The sequence below is a fragment of the Mauremys reevesii genome, linkage group 13 (genome assembly GCF_016161935.1).
Source record: "Mauremys reevesii isolate NIE-2019 linkage group 13, ASM1616193v1, whole genome shotgun sequence".
NCBI classification, from domain to species: domain Eukaryota; kingdom Metazoa; phylum Chordata; order Testudines; family Geoemydidae; genus Mauremys; species Mauremys reevesii.
In genome coordinates this window covers 8189579-8214029 of record NC_052635.1, presented here as the reverse complement: position 1 = coordinate 8214029, position 24451 = coordinate 8189579, and the positions used below count along the sequence as shown (strand labels likewise).

The 24451-nt window shown below is 41.9% G+C and overlaps 2 protein-coding genes across 2 annotated transcripts; both read left to right on the top strand.

The window, feature by feature from the left end:
• The first annotated feature begins 11269 nt into the window (after window positions 1–11269).
• LOC120379914 (olfactory receptor-like protein COR9) lies at window positions 11270–20534 on the top strand. The gene is made up of 2 exons (XM_039497431.1): window positions 11270–11789; window positions 20281–20534. The coding sequence occupies exons 1-2, from the start codon at window positions 11270–11272 to the stop codon at window positions 20532–20534; spliced, it is 774 nt and encodes a 257-aa protein (XP_039353365.1).
• Window positions 20535–22318: 1784 nt separating this feature from the next.
• On the top strand, window positions 22319–23254 carry LOC120379913 (olfactory receptor 6N2-like). The gene has a single exon (XM_039497430.1). It carries the CDS (start codon window positions 22319–22321, stop codon window positions 23252–23254), a length of 936 nt encoding a protein of 311 aa, XP_039353364.1.
• The last annotated feature ends 1197 nt before the right edge of the window (window positions 23255–24451 follow it).

The window sequence follows — 24451 nt, the reverse complement described above, 5'->3', positions numbered from 1 at the left end:
CTATAGGGTTCCTATAAAAACTCCTAGCCGAAGTATCAGATTTTTAAAGGTATTCAGGCCCCTACTGAATTGTCAGAAGCATGTACGTCCTTAACTCCTATTGCAATCAATGCATTTTAGATACTTAGGTGCTTTTGTACTTCTCTCTAGGTGCCTAAATATCTCTGAAAATCTGGCCTCAAGCATCCAATGAAAATGAAATCTCTCTTGAATGTTGAAATTTGAACATCACAATGGGCTACAGACCAAGTATTAGTCACTAAAATTATTCATGTGTCTTTAGCACTTACTTGTTTGTTTGTGTGTTGGAAACTGCAAGATGCCCATGTCTAATGATCAAATACAGGTCACAGGACCCAATTTGGTTCTAATATTTGTGACTTCATTTATCTAGAACCCACATTCCCAAGGATAAAAGTTAGACACAGCTTTATATTTTGTTGTACAGTTCTGCACTGATCCAAATTATGGGCCCCTTAATCCTGCTCTTTAGTAGTTAGTCACCACCCTGAAGTTACGAAGGCTCATCAATGTGAGTAAGGGTTTTTCAACCATCATTAAGAAAATACATGCACATAAGGGGGGAGGGGAATTAAAGTGTGCAAGTCAATTCATGGTATTTGAGTGCTCTCCAATACTCTAACATTTTTCCCGACGGAATTTCCAAAGAGAGAGTGTGGGTATAGACAGATAGATGGACAGACAGACACACACACACACATACACACAGACATGAGAAAAGTACATGTTTTCAATATTGGTACAGAAGGGTACAACTTGCTGAGGAAGGACAGGAAGGGAAAAAAGTGAGGAGGTGTTGCATTGTATATCAAAGATGTATACACTTGCATGGAAGTTGAGATGGAAATAGGACACAAACTTGTTGAAAGTCTTTGGGTAAAGATAAAAGCACTAAAAACAAAAGTGATGTCATGGTAAGTGCTTATTTTAGATCACCTAAAGAGGAAGAAGAAGTGGATGAGGCCTTTTCTAAACAACTAACAAAATTATCCAAAGCACTGGACTTGGTGGTGATGGGGATTTCAACTACCCAGATATCTGCTGGGAAAATAATACAGCAGGACACAGATTGGAGGCAATTTTCTTTATTTCAGAAGATGGAAAAAGCCACAAGGGGAGAAGCTGTTCTAGATTTGATGTTGACAATTATGGAGGAACTAGTTGAGAATTTGGAAGTGAAAGGCAGCTTGGGTGAAAGTGGTAATGAAATGATAGAGTTCATGATTCCAAGAAATGTAGACGGAAAAACAGCAGAATACAGTTAATGGATTTCAAGAAGGTAGACTTTAGCAAACTCAGGGAGTTGGTAGGTAACATCCTATGGGAAGCAAGTCTAAAGGGGAAACAGTTCAAGAGAATTGGTAGTTTTTTTAAAAGAGTCATTATTAAGGACACACGAGCAAACTATCCCACTGCATACGAAATATAGGAAGTATGGCAAGAGACCACTCTGGCTTAACCAGGAGATGTTCAGTGATCTGAAACTCAGAAAAGAGTCCTACAAAAAGTGGAAACTAGGTCAAATTACAAAAGATTAATAGAAAAAACAACACAGGCATGTAAGGACAACATTAGAATGGCCAAGGGACAAACCTCGCCACCTTCCACTCAGAGGGCAAGTCATATTTCTTTTTTTTTTCACTTTGGTAATATAAACATATGACATAGAATGTGTATGTGTGTATATACATCGCCACACAATTTCTTCCTGGAGAGTGGAAAGAAGAAACATATGACATATGCCAGGCATGTCACTTAGTATCTTTCTACATGCTAGTGTGATGAGGGCTGCATGAGAACTTGAATAGAGAAGAATAGAATAGAAAAGAATTCAGGTGTATATGATCACAAATCACAAGGCTGTGGAGAATCAGATTCTCTGTGTCCAAGTGATTCAGTTTGGGTCATATCACAAGAACTTTTTGGGTTGGAAGGGTCATTAAAATGGGATATTCAAAGAAAACTAATGTAGGTAGTAGCTCAAATCCCATTGATTGGAAAATTCCAGTCTCATCAATCTTTTGTCAAAAGGAATGTACAATAGTTGATAAAGGCTTTATCTAAAGCCCAATGAAGTCTTTACATTGTCTTTTAGGGATTCAGGATCAGGTCATAAACAAAGGGGACAGAAATACTTGCTGAATTAGTAATTTGGAACTAGTGGCTGATGTGAAAAATTTCATCTGCTTGCCATAATTCTCAATTAAAAATGTTTATTGTGACAGGGTTAGGCCAGATGGCTACAAGAGAGTGGTTGAAGGTAGATACTTTAGCCCCAGGTTAAGCAGGTCCCTTTTCCCTGGGTAAGATAACAGTGACTATTCCAGAACACTTTGGAACTTTCTAAAGCTAATTAAGGTAGGCAGGCTAATTAGGACACCTGTAGCCAATTGGGAAGTTACTAGAATTAATTAAGGCTAATCAGGACACCGAGGAAGTGGGTATTCAACCATGAAAGCTCATGCTCCAAAACATCTGTTAGGTGCCACAGGACGCTTTGCTGCTTTTACTGGTATAAAAAGGCTCTCACTCCAGTTAGTGAATTGTGTGTAAGGAGCTGGGAGAGAGAAGATGTGCTGCTGGAGGACTGAGGAGTACAAGCATTAACAGACATCAGGAGGAAGGTTCTGTGGTGAGGACAAAGAAGGTGTTGGGAGGAGGCCATGGGGAAGTAGCCCAGGGAGTTGTAGCTGTCGCGCAGCTGTACCAGGAGGCACTCTAGACAGTTGCAGTCCACAGGGCCCTGGGCTGGAACCCAGGGTAGAGGGGGGGCCCGGGTTCCCCCCAAACCTCCCAACTCCTGATCCAACACAGGAAGGTCTCTGAGGCTAGCAAAATCCACCAATAAGCGCAGGACCCAACAAGATAGAGGAGGAACTTTATCACAGTATTCATTGTTCAAAGACAATTCATGAGAAATTTTATTGGACGGTACACTGTACATTTGGTTGCGCATGTCTGCTGAGCTGTACACACAGTGAGAGAATAGAAGAATAAGCTTCTGCCTATGTTATGTGTAGGCCACAGGAGGGGGCGCCAGAAAGCTACTGCTGCTGGCAGCACCAAATGTGGGCCTGATTTTCCTTCTGCTTACACCAGTGGAAATCAGGCTTTGACAGTTTTCAGTTTTCAACAAAGTCCATAGGCTTCTGCCCACTGATGCTGAGAACATGCCTGGAAATCTTGGAATTGATCATATGTGATTTTCAAAAGTTATCACATTACAGACAGATTGACAGATGAGAAATGCCATGGAGTTAACTGTAAGGCCTTGCTTCAATCATTCTGTAAGATGCAGGTTACCTAACACTTAGGATGAGTTTTTTTCCCGGTATAAATACTCTAAATTTCATGTTCAAAATTCCTCTGCCATGAACATTCTCCAAGACTTGCTTCAAATTTACTTTTTGGTAGAAAATATCTGCTAGTGAGATATCTAGTTCAGTTATTTCTCTTGTTCTTATTGGCTAGCATTTTTCAAAAAAATCTAAGGGTGTGTCTACACTACAAAATTAGGTCAAATTTATAGGTCTTTTTTTAGAAATCATTTTCTAAGTTCATTAAGTCGGCGGACTGCGTCCCCAGTACCGAAGCTAACGTCAACTTCCGGAGTGTTGCACTGTGGGTAGCTTTAGGTAGCTTTCCCACAGTTCCTGCAGTCTCTGCTGCCCATTGGAATTCTGGGTTGAGATCCCAATACCTGATGGGGCAAAAATAGTGTCACGGGTGGTTCTGAGTACATGTCGTCAGGCCCCCCTCTCCCTCCGTGAAAGCAATGGCAGACAATTGTTTCATGCCTTTTTTCATGGGTTACCTGAGCAGACGCCATACCACGTAAAGCATGGAGCCTGCTCAGCTCACCGTCACCGTACATCTCCTGGGTGCTGGCAGGCGTGGGACTGCATTGCTACACAGCAGCAGCTCATTGACTTTTGGCAGCAGATGGTGCATTATGATTGGTAGCAATCGTCGTCATATTCCTGGGTGCTCTTTTAGCCGACCTAGGTGAGGTCGGTCAGGGGTGCCTGGGCAGACATGGGAGTGACTCAGCCAGGCCATTCCCATCTTCTGCCGAGCAGCCAGGAGATGACGATGGCTAGCAATTGTAATGCAGCATCTTCTGCCGAGTACCCAGGAGATGACGATGGCTAGCAGTTGTACTGCACTCTCTGCTGCCAGCCTAAGATGTAAAAGATAGATGGATCAAAACAAGAAACTGACCTGATTTGTTTTGTGAAATTAATGGCCTGCTAAACCCAGGGCTTTGAGTTCAATCATTGAGGGGGCCATTCTGTGTGTGACAGTTGTTTGTGTTTCTCCTTGATGCAAAGCCACCCCTTTTGTTGATTTTAATTCCCTGTGAGCCATGTTGTCAGTTGCCCCTCCCTCTGTCAGAGCAACGGCAGACAACTGTTTTGCGGAAAACCAAGCAGGGAGGTGACAGCAGTGTGGTGACAAGAGGGACATGGTCATAGACATCTCACAAAGTACGGGCCAGGCAATGTGCCCCGGCAATGTGCACATTATGCTGATGAACTCTGCATGAGCTCTGCAAACACACCGGCAAACAGGAAATTAAATTCAAATGTTTGCGGGCCTTTTCCTGTCTACCTGGCCAGTGCATCTGAGTTGAGAGCGCTGTCCAGAGAGGTCACCATGGAGCACTCTGGAATAGTTCCCAGAGGCCAATACCATTGAATTGCATCCACACTATCCCAAATTTGACCCGGCAAGGCCGATTTCAGTGCTAATCCCCTTGTTTGAGGTGGACTAAAGAAATCGATTTAAAGAGCCCTTTAAGTCGAAAAAAAGGGCTTCATTGTGTGGTCGGGTCCAGGGTTAAATCGAGGTAACACTGCTAAATTCGACCTAAAGTCATAGTGCAGACCAGGCCCAAGACAACTCTGGGCCCAAAATCCTAACATCTAATACCTGTAAATTCCTACCATTAGCCTTACCATAATTCATGCATGGTTGCCATTATATTTGTTGTTATTATTTGAATTGTTGATTTGGTTTTTCACTGGGATCTGGGCACCTAGTGCCAGATTTTTAAAGGTGCTTTGCTGCCTATATGGGAACTAGGAACCTAGATTCTTTTGAAAACCTACTATGAAATATTAGCTCCAAGTCCTTTATGGTCCTTTGAAAAGCCCAGTCACTATCATTCTCTTTTAATATTTGTATGCCTGATAGCATCCAGAGTCCCAATCAGATTTGGGGTCAGTTTGTTTTAGGTGTTGAACATCTGTGAAGATAGACGTGGTCATGGCAATTGAACATAAACAGATTGGAAGTAAATTTATCAAAAATATCTTGTAGGTTTTTTTTTTTGCATTCAAACTGCAAAATTCATGAAACATCTCATACTCTAGCTGTTCTATCACCCATTCTTCCCCTACAAGCTTTACATAAAACTGGAGGCAATGATCTATTCTGATTAGAGCAGAAAACAATCTACTTGTTCACTTTTATGTAATTTCTCTCCAATTAAACTAATGGGATGGAAAGATGAGGTTCGGAGACTATGTCCCAAAAGAAACAAACATACTCCAAATAATTGGTTGGGAGCATTTGTCTCAGCTAGATCTGCCCCCTTGTTCAGATGTGAGATATATATACAAATTAGATCCATTTCCACTAAAATACCTTAATGTCTTTTCAGGGAAAAGAGTTTCTCATTTAGAAAGAAAGAAAGAAAGAAACTGTATATTTCTGATAGAATTCATTTCTTCATCTCTCATTCAATATTTCAGAATACTGAAGGACAAGCATTAACATTTCACTTCCTGTTGTTAATAGGTGAGTTTCTTTTATGTTTTGGATCTATTTATTGTTTTATATTCCTTTTGCCTGGCAGTGAGCATAATCTTGAGAGGTCTTGAATCCATAATTGTTCCACTCATGACCTGGCAGATCTTCAGTGCAGTCATTAAGAACAAAGAAGCCCATTTATGCTGATAAAGTGTGCTCAACAGAAGGTTAAACATTTAACCAAGTTTAGCCACCTTGTAAAGGACTATCTATCTATCTATCTATCTATTTTTTCCTTGCTCACCTCCTCAGCCAGGATGAGATTTCACAAAGTGCTCAAAGGCCAGATTTTTAAAGGTATGTAGGTTCCTAGTGGAATTTTCAAAAGTTACCTATGCGCCCAAAGTTTTAGGTACCTAAGTGCTTTAGAAAATCTCACTTGGCATCTATATACCTTTAAAAATCTGGCCCTAAGTTATTTAGGAGCACAAGTCCCAGCAAAATTTCAAAATTCCACCCCCGATGAATTAGTGATCTAATCTGCAGCCACTCATCCATACTCACATATCCCAGGTTCTTTTAAAACCTCATTTAAAGGTACAATGGTTTATTTCCATTCACCTGATCCCCAGCATAGCTCCTTCACAGATCCCATCACTGTAACCTTTCTTGCGGGACTCTACCTTTATATATCATGAGGTATTATTCTAAAGCTTGCTTGTCTGAAAGGCATAATGGTCTTGTGAATCAGGCATTAGACTGTGAGCCAGAAGACCTGATTTTTATTCCCTGCTCTGTGCTTCGTGGTAGTGATTTATCCTTAAACTCTGCCTCTTCCTTTGTCATCAGTATAGATTGTAAGCAATTCAGGGCATGGATTGTTTCTCACTCAGTGTATGTATAGTGCCTGACACCACGGAACCCTGAACTCATTTGTGGCCATTAGATGTTAGGGAAATAATAATGGCAAATATCACTTGCTCCTTCATTTCCAGCCAGAATGGTGGAGCAGTATTGGCCCAGGGACTTGAAGCTATAGCTGGCAACAGAATTATGGGGGGTTCCAGTTGTATCAGTGGATAAAGAGAGTGAAATTCACATTCTGATGTGTCCAAGAGCATCAACAAAGTCTTTGATTCAAGTTCTAAAACATAAAATAAAAGTCTCCATGTTCTTCAATTTGTACATTTTCAGGTTTGAAAATAAATACCATTATGTATATAGACTCTACCTGATAAACCAGGCACATTCCCCATAATAATAATAAGAACAATAATAAGAAAAACAATGAGGAGTCTGGTCCCACCTTAAAGACTAACCAATTTATTTGGGCATAAGCTTTCCTGCATAAAAATCCCACTTCTTCAGATGCATGAAGTGAAAATTACAGATGCAGGCATTATTATAGTAACACACGAGGAGAAGGGAGATACCTAACAAATGGAGAACCAGTGTTGATGGGGCCAATTCAATCAGTGTGGATGTAGCCCACTCCCAATAATTGATGAGGAGTGGACTACATCCACTACATCCACAACAATGCCAGGAGAGGGAAAGCAGCAAAGAGTCCTGTGGCACCTTATAAACTAACAGACATATTGGAACATGAGCTTTCATGGGTGAATACCCACTTTGTTGGATGCATGTAGTGGAAATTTCCAGAGGCAGGAGAGGGAAAGATTGCTTTTGTAGCAAGCCAGCCACTCCCAGTCCTTATTCAAGCCCAAAATAATGGCGTTAAATTTGCAAATTAATTTTAGTTCTCCAGTTTCTCTTTGAAGTCTGTTTTTGAAGATTTTTTTTCTTCAAGTATGGCTACTTTTAAATCCGTCATAGAATGTCCAGGGACATTGAAGTGTCCTCCTTCTGGCTTTTGTATGTTACCATTCCTGATGTCAGATTTGTGTCCATTTATTGTTTTACGTAGAGACTGTCCGGTTTGGCCAATGTACATGGCAGAGGGGCATTGCTGGCACATGATGGTATATATCACATTAGTAAATGTGCAGGTGAATGAGCCCCTGATGGTGTGGCTGGTGTGGCTGGGTCCTCTGTTTGTGTCACTAGAGTAGATATTGGGACAACATAGGCAATGAGGTTTGTTACAGGGATTGATTCCTGGGTTAGTGTTTCTGTGGTTTGGTGTAGTTGCTGGTGAGTATCTGCTTCAGGTCGGGGGACTGTCTGTAAGGGAGGACTGGCCTGCCTCTCAAGGTCTGTGAGAGTGAGGGATCGTTTTCCAGGATAGGTTGTAAATCATTGATGATGTGCTGGAGAGGTTTTAACTGGGGGCTGTATGTGATGTCCAGTGGTGGTCTGTTATTTTCCTTGTTGGGCCTGTCCTGTAGCAGGTGATTTCTGGATACCCATTTCGCTCTGTCAACTTGTTTTCTCACTTCCCCAGGTGGGTATTGTAATTTTAAGAATGCTTGATAAAGATCTTGTAGGTGTTTCTCTCTGTCTGAGGGATTGGAGCAAATTCAATTGTATTTTAGGGTTTGGCTGTAGACAGTGGATTGTGTGATGTGTCCTGGATGGAAACTGGAGGCATGTAGGTAAGGATAGCGGTCAGTAGGTTTCTGGTATAGGGTGGTGTTTATGTGACCATCATTTATTTGCTCTGTAGTGCCCAGGAAGTGGCTCTCTTGTGTGGACTGGTCCAGGCTGATGTTGATGGTGGGGTGGAAAATGTTGAAATCCAGGTGGAATTCTTCAAGGGCCTCCTTCCCATGGGTCCATATGATGAAGATGTCATTGATGTAGCGCAAGTAGAGGAGGGGCACTAGGGGACGAGAGCTGAGGAAGCGTTGTTCTAAGTCAGCCATAAAGATGTTGGCATACTGTGGGGCCATACGGGTACTCATAGCAGTGCCACTGACGTGAAGGTATAAGTTGTTCCTAACTCTGAAATGGTTGTGGGTGAGGAAAAAGCCACAAAGCTCAGCCACCAGGTGTGCCGTGGCCTCATCAGGGATACTGTTCTTGATAGCTTTTAGTCCATCCTCATGTGGAATATTGGTGTAAAGAGCCACTACATCCATGGTGGCCAGGATCGTGTTTTCAGGAAGATCACCAATGCAGTGTAGTTTCCTCAGGAAGTCAGTGGTGTCTCTAAGATAACTAGGAGTGCTGGTAGCATAGGGCCTGAGGAGAGAGTCCAAATAGCCAGATAATCCTGCTGTAAGAGTGCCAATGCCTGAGATGATGGGGTGTCCAGGGTTTCCAGGTTTATGGATCTTGGGTAGCAGAATACCCCTGGTCAGGGCTCTAGGGGTGTGTCCGTATAGATTTGTTACTGAGCAGATGGTGTAGGTTTTTTTGGTACTCCTCAGTGGGATTGGAGGATAGTGGCCTGTAGAATGTGGTGTTGGAGAGTTCTCTGGCAGCCTCCTGTTCATAATCCCACCAGTTCATTATGACTAGAGCACCTCCTTTGTCAGCCCCTTTGATTATAATGCCAGACTTGTTTCTGAAGCTGTGGATGGCATTGCTTTCTGTACAGCTGAGGTTATGGGGCAAGTGATGCTGTTTGTTCACAATTTCAGCCTGTGAAGTCTGCAGAAGCACTCTATGTAGAAGTCAGGTCTGTCATTTTGACCATCAGGAGGAATCCATGCAGAATTCTTCTTCTTGTGGTGTTGGTAGGAGGGTTCCTGTTGTTCAGACCACTGTTCAGTGGAGTGTTAAAAATATTCCTTGAGTCAGAGATGACGAAAATAGGCTTCCAGATCACTGCAGAACTGTATCATGTTCGTAGGGGTGGTGGGGCAGAAAGAGAGTCCCCAAGATAGGACAGACTCTTCCACTGGGCTAAGTGTGTAGTTGGATAGATTAACAATATTGCTGGGTGAGGTAAGGGTATCACTATTGTAGCCCCTATAGTATGTAGGAGTTTAGATAGTTTATTGTCCTTTTTCCTGTGAAGTGAAGTGTGCATTGTAAATAGCTTGTCTCATTTTTATAAAGTCCAGCCACGTGGAAGTTTGTGTGGAAGGTTGGTTTTGTATGAGAGTCTCCAATTTTGAGAGCTCATTCTTGATCTTCTCTTGTCTGCTGTACAGGATGCTGATCAGGTAGTTCCTCAGTTTCTTTGAGAGTGCATGGCACAGTCTCTCACCATAGTCAGTGTAGTATGTCAATTGCAATGGATTTTTTACCTTCAGTCCATTTGGTATGATGTCCATCTGTTTGCACTTGGAGAGGAAGATGATGTCTGTCTGTATCTGTGCGAGTTTTTTGACGAGGTTGATGGATTTCTGCTTCATATGGCTAAATTCAGTGCCTTGCAGAACTAAAATTCATTTGCAAATGTAACACCATTAATTTGGGCTTGAATAGGGACTGGGAGTGGTTGACTCACTACAAAAGCAGCTTTCCCTCTCCTGGCATTGACACCTCCTCATCTATTATTGGGAGTGGACTACATCCATCCTGAATAAATTGGCCCTGTCAACACTGGTTCTCCACTTGTTAGGTATCTCCCTTCTCTTCATGTGTCAGTAGAATAATGTCTGCATCTGCAATTTTCACTCCATGCATCTGAAGAAGTGATTTTTTACCCAGGAAAGCTCGTGCCCAAAGAAATCTGTTAGTCTTTAAGGTGCCATCCGACTCATTGTTGTTTTTGTGGATACAGACTAACATGGCTACCCCTGATACTTGACAGCATGCAAGGCACTGAATTTAGCTATATGATAGATTAAAAAAAACAGTATCTTGAATTGCACCTCAAAGTGTAGATTGTACACAGTATGTGCAAGGACAGATCTTCAGATGGTGTAAAGCAGCATGGCTCCATTTATTTCAGTAGAGTTATCATGATTTATGCCAGGTGAGGAACTGGCCCAGTGACATAAGTAGGCTTTTGCTGCTTTACACCAGATGTTCATCTGCCCATGAGTGGTTTACACTGGCAGAACTACCAAGGAGATGATAAATCCTTCGCTAGCATTGATTTCCAAAAGTAATCTCTGGAAAACACCTCGTGCCAATCCAGAGATAGATAGATAGATAGATAGATAGATGTGTAGTCGATTGGCTTCTTCATTGCCAAGAGCTTATGCCCCTATAGTATTCCCATTTACTCATATTACATTTGTTAATCTCTGTTTCTATTTTTACAGCTTACATATTTGAGGAATAAATGTCAATGGAAAATCAAACTGCTCTGAACTACTTTATTCTCTCAGGACTCTCCAGTGATCCACAATTCCAAATTTTCCTCTTCCTAGTGTTTTTAGCTATTTATTTTATCACCTTAATGGGGAACATGGGGATCATGCTGGTGATAAGGGCTGATCCTTGCCTCAACACACCCATGTACTTTTTTTTGTTCCATTTATCCCTCTCAGATATCTCTTATTCCTCAGTCGCAGTCCCTATGATGCTTGTGAATTTCCTAGTAGAGGTGAAAAGAATTTCTGTCAATGGCTGCATTGCCCAGATCTTCTTCAGTCTCATGGCTGGTTGTAGTGAAGTATTCATTCTGGCAGCAATGGCTCATGACCGATACGAGGCTATATGTAATCCACTGCATCATATGAGGATTATGAACAAATATGTCTGCAGTCAGCTAGTGATTGGTGCATGGATTGTGGGGTTTATATATGCATTGATAAACACTCTTCCTTTACTAAATACACATTTCTGTGGGCCCAACAAAATCAACCATTTCAGCTGTGAGCCTCCTCCAGTATTAGACCTATCCTGCACTGATACCTTCACCAATAAGCTGTTGCTTCATATCTCAGCAATGTTGGTAGGACTCATCACGTTCTCTTTTAACCTAGTCTCCTACATTCACATCATCTCCACCATCCTGAGGATACACTCTGCGGAGGGCAGGCATAAAGCCTTCTCCACCTGCAGCTCCCACCTGATTGTCGTTGTTTTATTCTACAGCACTGGGTTGTTCAGGTATCTGAGACCTAACTCAGCATCCTCGGAGGTTTTGGACAGACTGTTTTCCATCCAGTACAGCATCTTAACGCCCATGTTAAACCCCATCATCTACAGCCTGAAAAACAGGGAAGTGAAGGCAGCTCTGGGGAAAATATTAGAGAAATTCAGATTCCTCAAGTAACATTAGTCTTGATAATTGAATCTATGATAAAGATCAGTGGAAGAAATGTCAGCCAGTGGTTGGCAATGTTCTGACTTCTTGCAATACATAATGATGTAGCAGCAGTGGGGCTTATCTGTAATGATTTATGAATACTGTATGTTGACCTGGTTATTGGAATGCCTATTATGTGACTTTTCTGGGTTTACCCAAGAGTGTTTCTGAGAAAGAAACAGAAAGGCAAAACAATGACCAATTATAAGACTACATTCAGCAAACACTTAGGGGTTATGGCAGAACAATGGGAGAGCCATTGCACCTCAGGATACAGGTTCAATATTCTGTTGAGCCCACCAAACTGGGTTTGGACTAGCAGGGCTCCCAAACCCCAGGAACTGATAAGACAAAGGAATGCTGCTGGATATAAAGGCACTTTTTCTGTCTCTTAAGAAGTAGATATTCAAGTTTCTACTAGTGTGTGTGAAGAAAGTGGACCTTCCTAAACTTCCTTTGGGGGTTTGTGAGGTTGTTTGTTGTTTTACAATCCCTTTTTGTTTCTCTTATGTTATGTTTATTCCTAATGTTAAGATAAAAAACTATTTTTTTAATAAGGTTGTCTGGTCCCTGCATTCTCTCTGTTCACAAGATCCCAAAAGGAAGAACAGAAGCATTGAACCCTGTTGGACCTGTTGGGTAAATACTGCTAATACACAGAGTGTTGGTCTAAGAGTCAGAGAGCTGAATGATTCCACCCCAGCAGATGTAAATGCACAAGGCCTGGCCCCTGAAGTAGTGTACTCAGAGAAACCAGAAAGGGGACAGAGCTGAAGCTAGTCATGTAATCATGTAATCATGACACTTGGAATTTGTGCTTATATGCTTTTGTCCAGAATTGTGTTTTCTTTCTTTCTTTCTTTCTTTCTTTCTTTCTTTCTTTCTTATTTGAACTGGGAGAAAAATGTCATCCTACCCAAAATCTTGTTTCTGGTTCTCAGTCATGTATGGATGTGACAGTCTGTATCCCTATATTCACTCTTTTTATAGATTTTGTAGAAAGTATGCCTTGTGAGGTATCATTTCAAAATTCATAATTTGTGGATCATTATTGTCCTGGTAAAATATGTGTGGAAACATTTTATGTAAAGTTATAATATTCTACTGTATAACATTACTGAGACATGTTCCAAGTTTAGAAGAGCAGGCACAAACCAGTTCCTCAAAGGCAAAAGACAAACTGATGCCTCAGCCTAGTGTCCACAACATTAAATAGACTATCATCTGGTTAAATGGCCATTCTTCGGCAGGAAAAAAGATCTGAGGAGAAATCCACATTTTGATAAACACACATCTAGAGGTTCCCATCCCCACAGACCTTCTGTCCGCTGAAGCTCAGCTGGAGATGATTTTCAAAGAAAAAGAGAACTATAAAAAAGGGGAATAGATGCCCCAAAATGCCCTTTCTCTCTGCCCATGGTATCAACAACACCTGAAGGACAAGGAAATTAACACTGAACTGGGATTCCAGCCAGTAAGACCGCTGAAGCATGTGGTGAGAGTGACCTTTGCTTTGAATTCATTTAGCTTGTTAGGTTAGGTGTTAATTGTGTTTTAACTCTTATTTTCATGTAATTGATTCTGACTTTTATGCCTCATTACTTGTAATCACTAAAAATCTATCTGTAGTTAATAAACTTGTCCTATTTTTATCAAATCCAGTGTGTATTTGGATTGAAGTGTTTGGGGAACTCCATTTGAGATAAGAAGGTTTGTGCAGATCATTTTCTATTAATGAAATGACAGATTTTATATGTGCTTGTATTGTCCAGGAGGGTGCTGGGCAGTACAAAATGCACATTTCTGGGGGAAAGTCTGGGACTGGGAGTTTGCTTATTTTGCCCTGCAGTGTAATTCATGAGTGGCTGGGTATAGCACTCATGCAGGATAGCTGGGATGATTGACATGCTGGAGGCTGTGTGTGAGCAGACCAGGAGTAGTTGCTCTCAGAGCAAAGCCATGTAAAAGGCACCCCATGTTGGAAATTTGAGGGGACACAACTGTCCCTCAGTCCAGATCATATTCTGGGTAATGTCACAATGGGATTTACCTAGTATATCATTTTTGCCGTGAGCACAAAGTAAATAAATCACCTACATAATATCACATGGACCTCAAATATCTATAAAGGACATAGTTTTTGAAATGTGCCCTCAAGGCCAACAGATATTTTTGTTAAAGGGGAAGGATTAAGATTAAGAGTTCAGTTATGGGGGAAGAAGCAGTAAGACTTTTTTTTCTACCAAAGGGGCTGCAACTTGGATGCTTCTGATAACAAAAGCAACACGGAAATAAAAATAGAGCTGGCCAGACTGGCCTTTTTTTCCATGAAAATTTTAATTAAAAATGTTTTAGTGAAATTTTCCATGAAAAGATTAAACTTTTTTGCTGAAAAGGCTAAATAAATAAATAAACAAATAAATGAAAACCTTCCTGCAAAATGTCTGGGCTAAAAGAGGAAATATTTCAGTCAAAATACAGAATTATCCAACCAAAAATTAAAATATTTTGGCTGAAAATCCACATGGAATTTTTCATTCTGGTACCTCATGCTTCAATTATTCTCCAGGGACCAGGCTTTCTTGTCAAATGTCATCTCCCATGATGCACCATATTCTCCCCTCATGGAGACTGAAGGAATTTGCATCATAGGGGTCCCTTGGGGTGTCATATCATGATGCCTCATTGGAGATATTGTCCAGATGGGATACCCAGCCTGTAAAGAATAATGGTGCCATGAGGAAATGGAACTACAACTACCATGAGGTATTATGGCAGGATATCCAAATTGAAATATTTGCATTTTTTTGTTTGTAGGCCGTTGGCTTTTCAACAACAAGTGAAAATATCCATGGACAGGAGACACTTTTCATGAATAATTTGTTTTAATTGAAAACTCAATTTTCCACTGAATAAAAATGTTAATTAAAAATGTTTAACCAACCCTAGAAGTCTTTAGGAATCTTGGTAGACTCCAAGCCATATGGGAATTTGTATGGCTAAACAAACACCAAAAATTTTACCTGGGATACAGTAGGCAGCTTTTGTGGAGCAATTTGTGGAGCACTGGCATCATCTAACAGCAGCGAGATGTCCTACTAAAGGGATATCATATGGTGCCATATAAAGACCACACTGCTCACGAGATGCATCTTTTTCAATCTCTCTGCTTGGGAATTGAACTGCGGGGTCAGGGAGGGCAGGAATTAGGACACACTGACTTACATTTTTGTAAGGAGAGTTGAATTTGGCTGCCATTAAAGAATGTAGGTTGTGATTCCAGCACCCTTACTCATGTTTAGTAGAACTCTATTCCACAAACAGTCCCACTGATACCACAGACCTACTTACGGAGTAATTAGTTATTCAATATGAGTAAGGATACCAGAATTGGGCTTATCCCACCCACACACTGGGTTAAATGAGTTTGGACATTGACTTCAGTAGAGCTAGGATTTCAACTAATAACTTTCAAATGCTTAATTAAAAGTAAGTCATTTTTCTGTGTACACAGTGTATAAAACATTTAGATTTCTCTCGAGTCTGTGTCCCCAGGGCTTGTGTCCAATTATAAATGCTACCTATCAACTCTGCTAATTAGTTAATCTGAGTTCAATTGCATTTTGTAAAAAGCTAGGGAACATGCATGGCCGGTAACTTAAACTCACTCTCTAATATGCTCACCTGCTCTATAGATTTTTCTCACAGACATACAGCCAAGTCCAGAAAACCAGCATATTTGAAAACTTCCAGCATTTCATGAAGAAGCTCCAACCATGGCCAACATCTGACAGATATCCCCAGCTTAGTGCCAGAAAGGGTGAGTGTCTTTTAAACTGGAGATGATTAAATTTAAACAAGAAGTGAATTTTTGAGTATCAGCCAGACTATTCCACAAACACTCACAAAAATCAGGATTACTCCAGGAATAGTCAGCTAGAAAAGGGACTAATGGATAGAATCTCACACTGCTTTTTCACCACTGATATCAGTAGAGTGACACGATTTACACCAGTGGGGGTGGAAGGAAAACTAGCTCACTGATTCCAGTGGGGTACATGAGGGTAGAATAAAGACTAGGGTGAGTGAAAAATGTCAACGTCATATCCACCATGTATATTCCATTGTCCAAATGGATATTAAAAGGAAGGTGAATATTTAATTATGCATTTATTTTTGCTCCCTGCCCATCTGGATAGTATGTCCCACACTTAGGGTAAATATAGAGACACAGGAGGAAATATGACATATCTACAACATGTGTCACTACTAGGTCTCTTATGGGTATGTTCCATCCTCAAAGTGCTCTACAAAGACCCATTTAACGCATGGAGCACAGAGCAGGGACATGTCTGGATGTTAGGCAAGGTTAGGTCCTCTGACACACAGTCTGGTGCCTTATCCGTTAGATAAATTTGACCATTCAATAGCCAATGATGGAACAGTAGCATTTTGTTTTGTTTCTTATGCATTCAGTGGCCCATAAAGAATCTGTGTAGGAAATGTTATAATATCCCAGCTCAGCGGGAATAGATCTGGTTCTTCAAGGGGGAGAGCGGACACCTTTGAATATCCATGCAGTAATTTCGGCCATGAGAAGGCTATGTTCAGTTTGAAGTCTCCAGTGAGAAGAAAGGAAAATGATGTATGATTAGCAATTCTACTGATCTGATTTTAGGTTCTCCAAGCCCCACTGTCTCCCCCAAAAGTCCACAAATATGTTGGTCGGGAGAGCTGGTTCAAAAATCCAAATGTAGTTTAATGTTAAATTTTGAAATTTTGAACTTGCTTGATATGGAACAAATTTCCAATTTTATGACATTTTTCACAATATTTTTTTCTTAGATGTTTAATAGATCCCTAAAGTTTAAGTCCTGAAGGGTCATCTAGTCTGTCCTCCTGTATATCACAGGTCATTAAATTTCACCCAGTTACCCAACAACTTGTGTTTGGCTAAAGCTCAACCTCTGGAAAGGCATCTACTCTGAATTTGAAGACTAAAGACACCTAGGCTATGTCTACACTGGATACAGTTACAGTGAAATAGTGGACGAGCTGAGCTGCTGTAGTGGTGTAGTGTACACGCTTACAAAGCAATGGCAGGGAGTCTTCCATCGCTGTAGTGAATGCGCCACTCCGAGAGGCAGTAGCTAGGTCTGTGGAAGAATTCTTCTGACCTAGCGGTGTCTATACCAGGGTGTAAGTTGAATTAACTGCATTCAGGGGCAGATCTAGGCACCAGCTAAACAAGCAGGTGCTTGGGGTGGCAAAATATATGGGGCGGCAAAATATATGGGGCCCCATCTCAAACCTCAAGCAGCATCCAGGGCTGGATCCTGACCACCCTCGGGGGCGGTAAACAGCTTGTTGTTCTGCCACCAGGGTGCGGCAGGGCAGGGAGCCAGCTAAGTGGTGAGCGTGTCCTTGCCAAGCAGCCACTCCCCACCCCTGCCCCGGCTGCGAAGGACAGGCCGCTCCTCCTAGGCTTGTCCCCGCCGCTGCAAGCTGAGGAGAAGCGGCCCGTTCTCTGCAGCTGGTGCAGGGCTGTGCTACCAGCTCCCGCTCGAGGGAGGGGGGTGGCCGCTGACTGCGGGAGAGCTGCAGGAGCCGATAGCACGGCCCTGCCCTGGCTGCAGAGGATGGGCTGCCCCTCCTCAGCTTGTCCCCGCCACTGTCCTGCAGTCAGCGGCCACCCCCCGCATGGGACCCAGAAGCGTAGCCCTGCCCCGGCTGCAGAGGGTGGGCGGAACATGGCAACCAAGCGGGTCGCTCCTCCTCGGCTTGTCCCTCCCTCTGCCTCCTCCTCCTCCTCCCCTCTGCTCTGCCTGCTGCCAGGGGAGGGAAGAGGGGAGCGGAGAGGCAGCCCGGGCTGAGCTGAACTCATGCCAGGGCCAAGGCGAAGACCGAGGATGAGCAGGGCTGGGATCCAGCAGTAACCCCAACCCCAAGCCACTGGACCGGCAGCGATGGGAGATGAATCCACCTCGGGCCAGATCCACAGTAAAGTAAGAGTCAGGCTAGATGGGAGGGTCCCCGGGACCCCTGGGGAGCTTCTGCCTGATGGAGACCCAGAGGCAGCCGCCTCCTTCCCCAGCCCTGCACAGTGCACCAGTGCCTTGGGTCTCAAAGGGTTGGTCCTGTTATCACCTTGTTAAACCTGGGCTTTGTGTAGGGTAGGCAATGTCCAGAGCTGCAAGACCTAATGTGTTTTTGAAATAGCTGAGCATATGAGTCATACCTGGAGCTCAGAATTAGCCCAGACATGTCCTGTGCTCACCTGAAGTCTCCTCTCCTCCCCTCTAACAAGGGGAACCAATCAAAGTTACTGGCGGGAAACTGCCTAAGTTTGCCTTTATAACCAGACATTTTCTGATCAGACCTCAGAAAGGTTCCTGCATTGCTGCCTGGTCTGATCAGCCAGGTGATCTGGGGGGTCCTTTCTCCGCTCTCGTTTTATTTTTGAGCGTACCCCCATTTTTAAACTCCCCTCCCACGAACAACGAATTTTGCCTGGAGATCTCCTGATTATTGTGAGTGAATTGAATCCTCTCTGTGTCCTCTGATGCTGAAACTGCTGTTGCTGCTTCTGCCTTTGCTGCTGCCTTGGGGACTGGTAAGAATCCCTCTGTGAAACTTTCTATGCTTTTATTTTATTATTTTAGCTGCTGGCTTTCTTTCCCCAGCAGGCAGACCCAAGCTAACTCCTTGATCTGTATCTGTAATCTGCTTCTAGCTCTGCAACGCCTTTGCTGCTAGAAATAAGCCTGCTTGCAGCCACCCCACTGCTGCAGTCACCACCCCCTCCCCCTTGGAGCTGTATCCTGGGCACACACCACTCTGCCCTCTGGAACTACCCCTAGTATAAGGTGCACCCATTAGGTTAGGTTTAGCCTTTAGTCTAGATACATTGTAACTTCATTTTGCATAGCTGTGGTTAAGTTAGGTTTAAAAATTGTTTGCATTGTACTCTGTAAGTTAGGCTTAGAGAATTGTTGTATTGTGTTTTGTTACTTGCTGATTTGTGTAGTCTTGGTTAAGTTAGATCATAGATAAGATTTTGCTGTGTTCCGTATAATTGTGAGTAAGTCTGTCTTCCCACTGTCAGCCCCACCCCCGGGCTTCCCCAGTCACTTGCAGCCTGCCTGCTTTCTCTGTGTCTCTCTGACTTGTTACAGTCTCTTTTCTGCTCGACCACGTGCTCCTCTTCCCCTATCCCAATCTAGTATAAAACCCCATTGGTTACCCTTTTTTCTCTCTGATACACCTCACATTCTACATTTACACCACTGTGACACATTTTTACCTAGAATTGTTTGCTGTTTAACATATTTTATCCATAAGTGTTAGTTGGTTACATGCTGCTGTAACACATCCCTTACATAGAAATTGTTAGCTACCTGTTACATCATATATTTCTGTGTTAATTGGTTACCCACTGTATTGTATCCTACTGTATTGTACCCCACTATTGAAACCCCCCTACTGTTCACCAAAAGAAACCCCTCCCCAATTGTCTACCTTAACAAACCCCATACCCCTCACTTTTGATTTTTCCCTGTTTTTGCATTTTCTTAATAAAGTTTATTTTGCACCCCACCAGTGCAGATCCCCTACTGCTGGCAGGGACATTATCCAAATCTAAAACTGAAGAACAATCATTGGAATGTGGAGAGACTGACATAGGATCGGATCCAAGTACATGGCCGACAATAATTACTGATGCAATGCTAATGATTGATGTGAAAAAAGGTCCTTCAAAACTAGATCCTACATTTAATGAGTCAAATTGTCAATATATGCCATCCAGTATGAAGAAAAAAAAGAAAAACAGGGAACAAATTAATAGATCATGGTTAGTGTATTCACGGACCAAAGATGTAGTTTTTTGTTTTTGCTGCAAACCGTTCTGTAACTTGGACATTCTTCTGGCAACTGCAGGAGAAATTTGCATCAGCATTTGAAAGAACACGAAACATGAAAAAATCATTTATGCACACTGAGAAATTGGATTGAGCTGTCAAACATTACATTCTGGTACAACAATCAATGTGGTACAGCAACGTCAACTAAATTCAGAAATTCTACATTGGCAAGCAGTGTTGGAATGTTTACTGGCAATCATTAATTTCCTAGCAGAACAGTGCCTCGCATTCCATGGATCCTTGGATATTTTATATGATAATAACAATGGAAATTTCTTAAAATTGGTTGAGTTATTGGCAACATTTATTATGTTATGCCTGAGTATGTACGAAGAGTGAAAGATGGAGAGATGCACACCCTTTATTTGGGTAAAAAAACAAAAAATGAGATAATAGAATCAATTTCTAATGGAGTCCATAATGAAATTTTATCAAATTTGAAACATGCCAAATATTACTCAATTATAGTTGATTGTACTCAAGATCTGAGCAAAACCGAGTCAATGTCAATAGTTTTACGATTTCTGAAAACTGATGAAAATGCAGAAGTGAGAATTTGTGAACAATTTCTAGAATGTATACCAGTGAACGAAACTACTGGGAAAGCCCTCACAGATGTAATTCTACAGAGATTGGAACACTGTGGAATACCTTTAGTAAATATGCGTGGCCATGGGTACGAGGATGATATGCAGGTGTATATCAAAGAATACTGTATTTAAATGATCAAGCTTTTTTCATTCCTTGCCATGCACATTCGCTCAGTCTGGTTGTCAGTGATGCCGTTAACACAGTGCAAACAATTTACAACTTTTTTAGTGCTCCCACACACTGTTGGGCAGTCTTGAAGAAGCATCTTGAACAAAAACTCACACTTAAACATCTAAGTCAAACTAGATGGGAAAGCAGGATAGACGCTATTAGACCATTCTGATATTCATCAGGAGAGATTTATGATGCACTATTAGAAATAAGCCAGGACTTGTCATATGATCCTTTATTTCGACATGAAACTGAAACATTGGCTCAGAAAATGATGCAGTTTCAATTTTTATGTTGCATGGTTGTTTGGCATAATATTCTAAATCAAATTAATGTGACCAGCAAAGTTATGCAGAACATAAATATAGACATATCCGAGGCAAAGACAATTTTGAACAAAGTGCTGGAATATTAAAAAAAATACCATTCAGATGAAGGATTTGAAGAAACTTTTAACATTACCAGTATCAGTGGCTTCTGGTGAGCACAGTTTCTCAAAACTGAAATTACGAAAAAATTATTTGAGGTCCACCATGTCTCAAAATCATTTGTCAGGACTCGCATTAATTTCAATTGAAAGTGCTATTGCAAAAAAAATTATATTTCACTGACTTATTAAAAGACTATGCAAGTGTAAAAACCAGAAAAAATCAGTTCATATACATTCTTTTAATTTATAAGAAACTGGAAGACATTAACTTTGTCATTACAGCGTACAGTTGAACTCAAATTGTTTGTAATTGTGTTTTTGTTAAAATTAAATGTTAAAATTACACTAGTAGGAAATTGTTTTATTTCACTAACTAAAAATTCTCTGTTTTGATTTTTTTTAAATTTTAAACAGTCAAAACAAAACTGCAAAGTGCAAACATATGTAAGTAAAAAAAAAAAAAGCTTGTGGGTGTTGGGGCGGGGCAGCCATAATTTTTTTTGCTTGGGGCAGCAAAAAAACTAGAGCTGTCCCTGACTGTGGTGCACAAGAGTGACATTTTTCACAGCTCTGAGCAATGTAGGTAGTTCAACCTAACCCTTTAGTGTAGACTAGCTCAAAGAATCCACCATTTTCTTTGATAGTTTTTTTTCCCCAGTGGTTAATCAGCCTCTCTGGCCCACATCCTGTTTATACATGCAAAGCTAACATTTATCCTGTTTTTTTTACCACAGCATCACACTGGCAGCTCATGTTTGGTAGTTTGTCCACTATGACCAATATATCTTTTTCAGAGTCATTGCTTTCCATGATATAGTCCTCAGATCTGTAGGTCCAGCCTGCAATCCTTGTTCCTAGATGTATAGCATTACTTTGCCTGTATTAAAACACACTTTGTTTGAATTATGTCTACTTTAATTATATTCCTATCCTCTAATTTTTATCAGTTTAAATCTTTACTGGCCTTTCATTTGTTTTGCCCAGGATTTATGTTAGACTAACCAACCTATGGTTGCCTGGCTCAACATAGCCTTTTATTCATAATATGTATGTACAGTTTTTTATCATTTTCATTTACCACAGCCCCATTTTTCAGTAAACAAAAAATTCAGTTACAACTCTGATACTGTTTTTAATCAAGTTATCTATAAAAATATTGAAACCAGAATGATGGCATCTCTCTCTCTCTCTCTACTCCTCCTCTCTTTCTCTTCCTACATTTCCTATAACTTACGGCTGAGATACTATTTGAACCACCAAATGTCTAACTTCTGTGATTCTATGCATCTCTCAGGTTTCAGGAATAATGGAGACATGGAACAGAACAACCAGACTGTGGTGAGAGAATTCATGTTACTGGGATTCACTAGTCAATGGGTGGTGAAGATGTCCCTATTCCTGGTCTTTCTAATCATCTACACCACATCCCTGGTTGCGAATTCCCTCATTGTTGCACTGACACTGCTGGATCCTCAACTCCACACACCTATGTACTTTTTCCTCTGCAACTTGTCCTGCCTGGAGGTCTTCTACACTTCAGTCACTGTTCCAAAGATGCTCTCCAATTTCCTGTCCAGGAGACCCAGCATCACTGTGGGTGGCTGCATTGCTCAATATTACTTCTTCTTCTCTCTAGGGGCCACCGAATGCTTCCTTTTGGCCACCATGGCCTATGACCGATATTTGGCCATATGTAATCCATTGCAGTACAGTGGTCTCATGAACCACAGGTTTTCTCTCAACCTGGCCATTGCCTGTTGGGTCTGTGGCTTCCTCTCCCCCTTGCTGCCTACACTCATGATTTCCAAGCTCCCCTTCTGTGGCCCTGACCAGATAGACCATTTCTTTTGTGATGCAGACCCACTCTTCCAACTCTCTTGCGCCGACACCTATATCCAGCAAGTGGCCGGATACACGCTTACCTCTATTGTGATCCTGTGCTCCTTCACATTCACCATAGCTTCTTATGTGCACATTGTGGGTGCGCTCCTCAAGATGTCTTCAGGCAAGGAGTGGAAGAAGCCCTTCTCCACCTGTGCATCCCACCTCACTGTGGTTTCTATCTATTATGGGACCATTATTTTCATGTATGTCCGGCCAGGGGTCAATCAGTCATTCAACCTAGGCAAAGTAGTGTCAGTGTTTTACACAGTGGTCACCCCCTTGATAAATCCCATGATTTATAGTCTCAGGAACAGGAAAATGAAAAAGGCTCTGAGAAAAGCCCTAATGACCATAGCGCAGCACTAGGGGGCACTGTGCTGAAGTGAGCAGAGTTGGTGGCTCAGTAGACTGCGCTTTCCGCTATCCAACAGGTTTTACTCCAATGTCCAGAATAGTATTAGGGGACATTGTACTGCAGTGAGTGGTATGGATGGCTCAATAGGGAGGGTCCTTCCCCTGGAATAAGTACAGACCTAAATGGCTGTTAGGAAGTGCCAGTTTTTTCACATAAATATGTGGTCCTGCCTCCATTGTCCATTCAAGTTTTCATTGTAATTTTTTGCAAGATGTGAAGCTTTACTCTGGGCATCCTAACCAAATTAGTGCTGCCGGAAGTGGCGGCCAGCACACCCCTCAGCCCGCACCAGTTCCAGCAGTCCCCATTGGCCCAGAGCAGTGATCCGCAGCCAGTGGGAGCTGTGATCGGCTGGACCTGCGGATGGGGCAGGTAAACACACCAGCCTGGCCCTCCAGGGGCTTTCCCTACAGAAGCGGAAACTCCTGTTTGAGAAACCCTGGTCTAACTTATGTCAGAGCCCTTTTCCCTTGAGGACTGGGGTTCAGTCTGCTCCCAGTTGTTCCTCATTCACACTCCCTTGGCCTTCAGAGACTGTTCCTTTATTCACCCAAAAGATTTTTGCTCCAAATTTTCTATCCTGAATATCTCATATGTTTGGTCTCCCATCTCCCCTGCCAAAACAAACAAGATCAACCGAAGCAAAACTCCAAAGTGAATTACACCTGTATTGTCCTATAAGGATGGGTAAATGGGGGAGGGTATCTAAAACTTTGCCCCCTTTCTTGCATACATGCAACTAACCCCTGCTTGAATTAACTCCTTGTAATCATATTGTCTGTTGGGTTAGTGTGTGGGTGGAGGTTGGGATTGATGACCTTTGCTATTCAGGAGGTCAGGCCAGATGATGTGGTGGTCCCTTCTGGCTCTAAACTCTATGACAATAACACTCAGAGAAACTGATGGAACAAATAATATTAACAACATATTACATGTAGCCCCACGTCCTTCACAACTGCATATTATTTCCTTCCCTGGACCCTTGTGTAGTATTGTTCTGTGCCTGTGGAACTGGTAAAGCAACCTGGGGAGAAATGTATTAGCATATAAATATTCATTTAACAATACCAGCTATAGCTGAAAATTATCTGGGCAATTGTGGTTTTTTTCCTCAGAAGTGGCTACATTTCAGTGGAGGGTAAAACAAG

Bases quoted from the DNA above. Each gene is read 5' to 3' on its own strand.
- LOC120379914 (XM_039497431.1), top strand. From the start codon at position 11,270: ATGGCTCATGACCGATACGAGGCTATATGTAATCCACTGCATCATATG. The intron at 11,790-20,280 runs GCCTGAAAAACA...ACTCAATTATAG, and splicing joins GTTAAACCCCATCATCTACA to TTGATTGTACTCAAGATCTG.
- LOC120379913 (XM_039497430.1), top strand. From the start codon at position 22,319: ATGGAACAGAACAACCAGACTGTGGTGAGAGAATTCATGTTACTGGGA.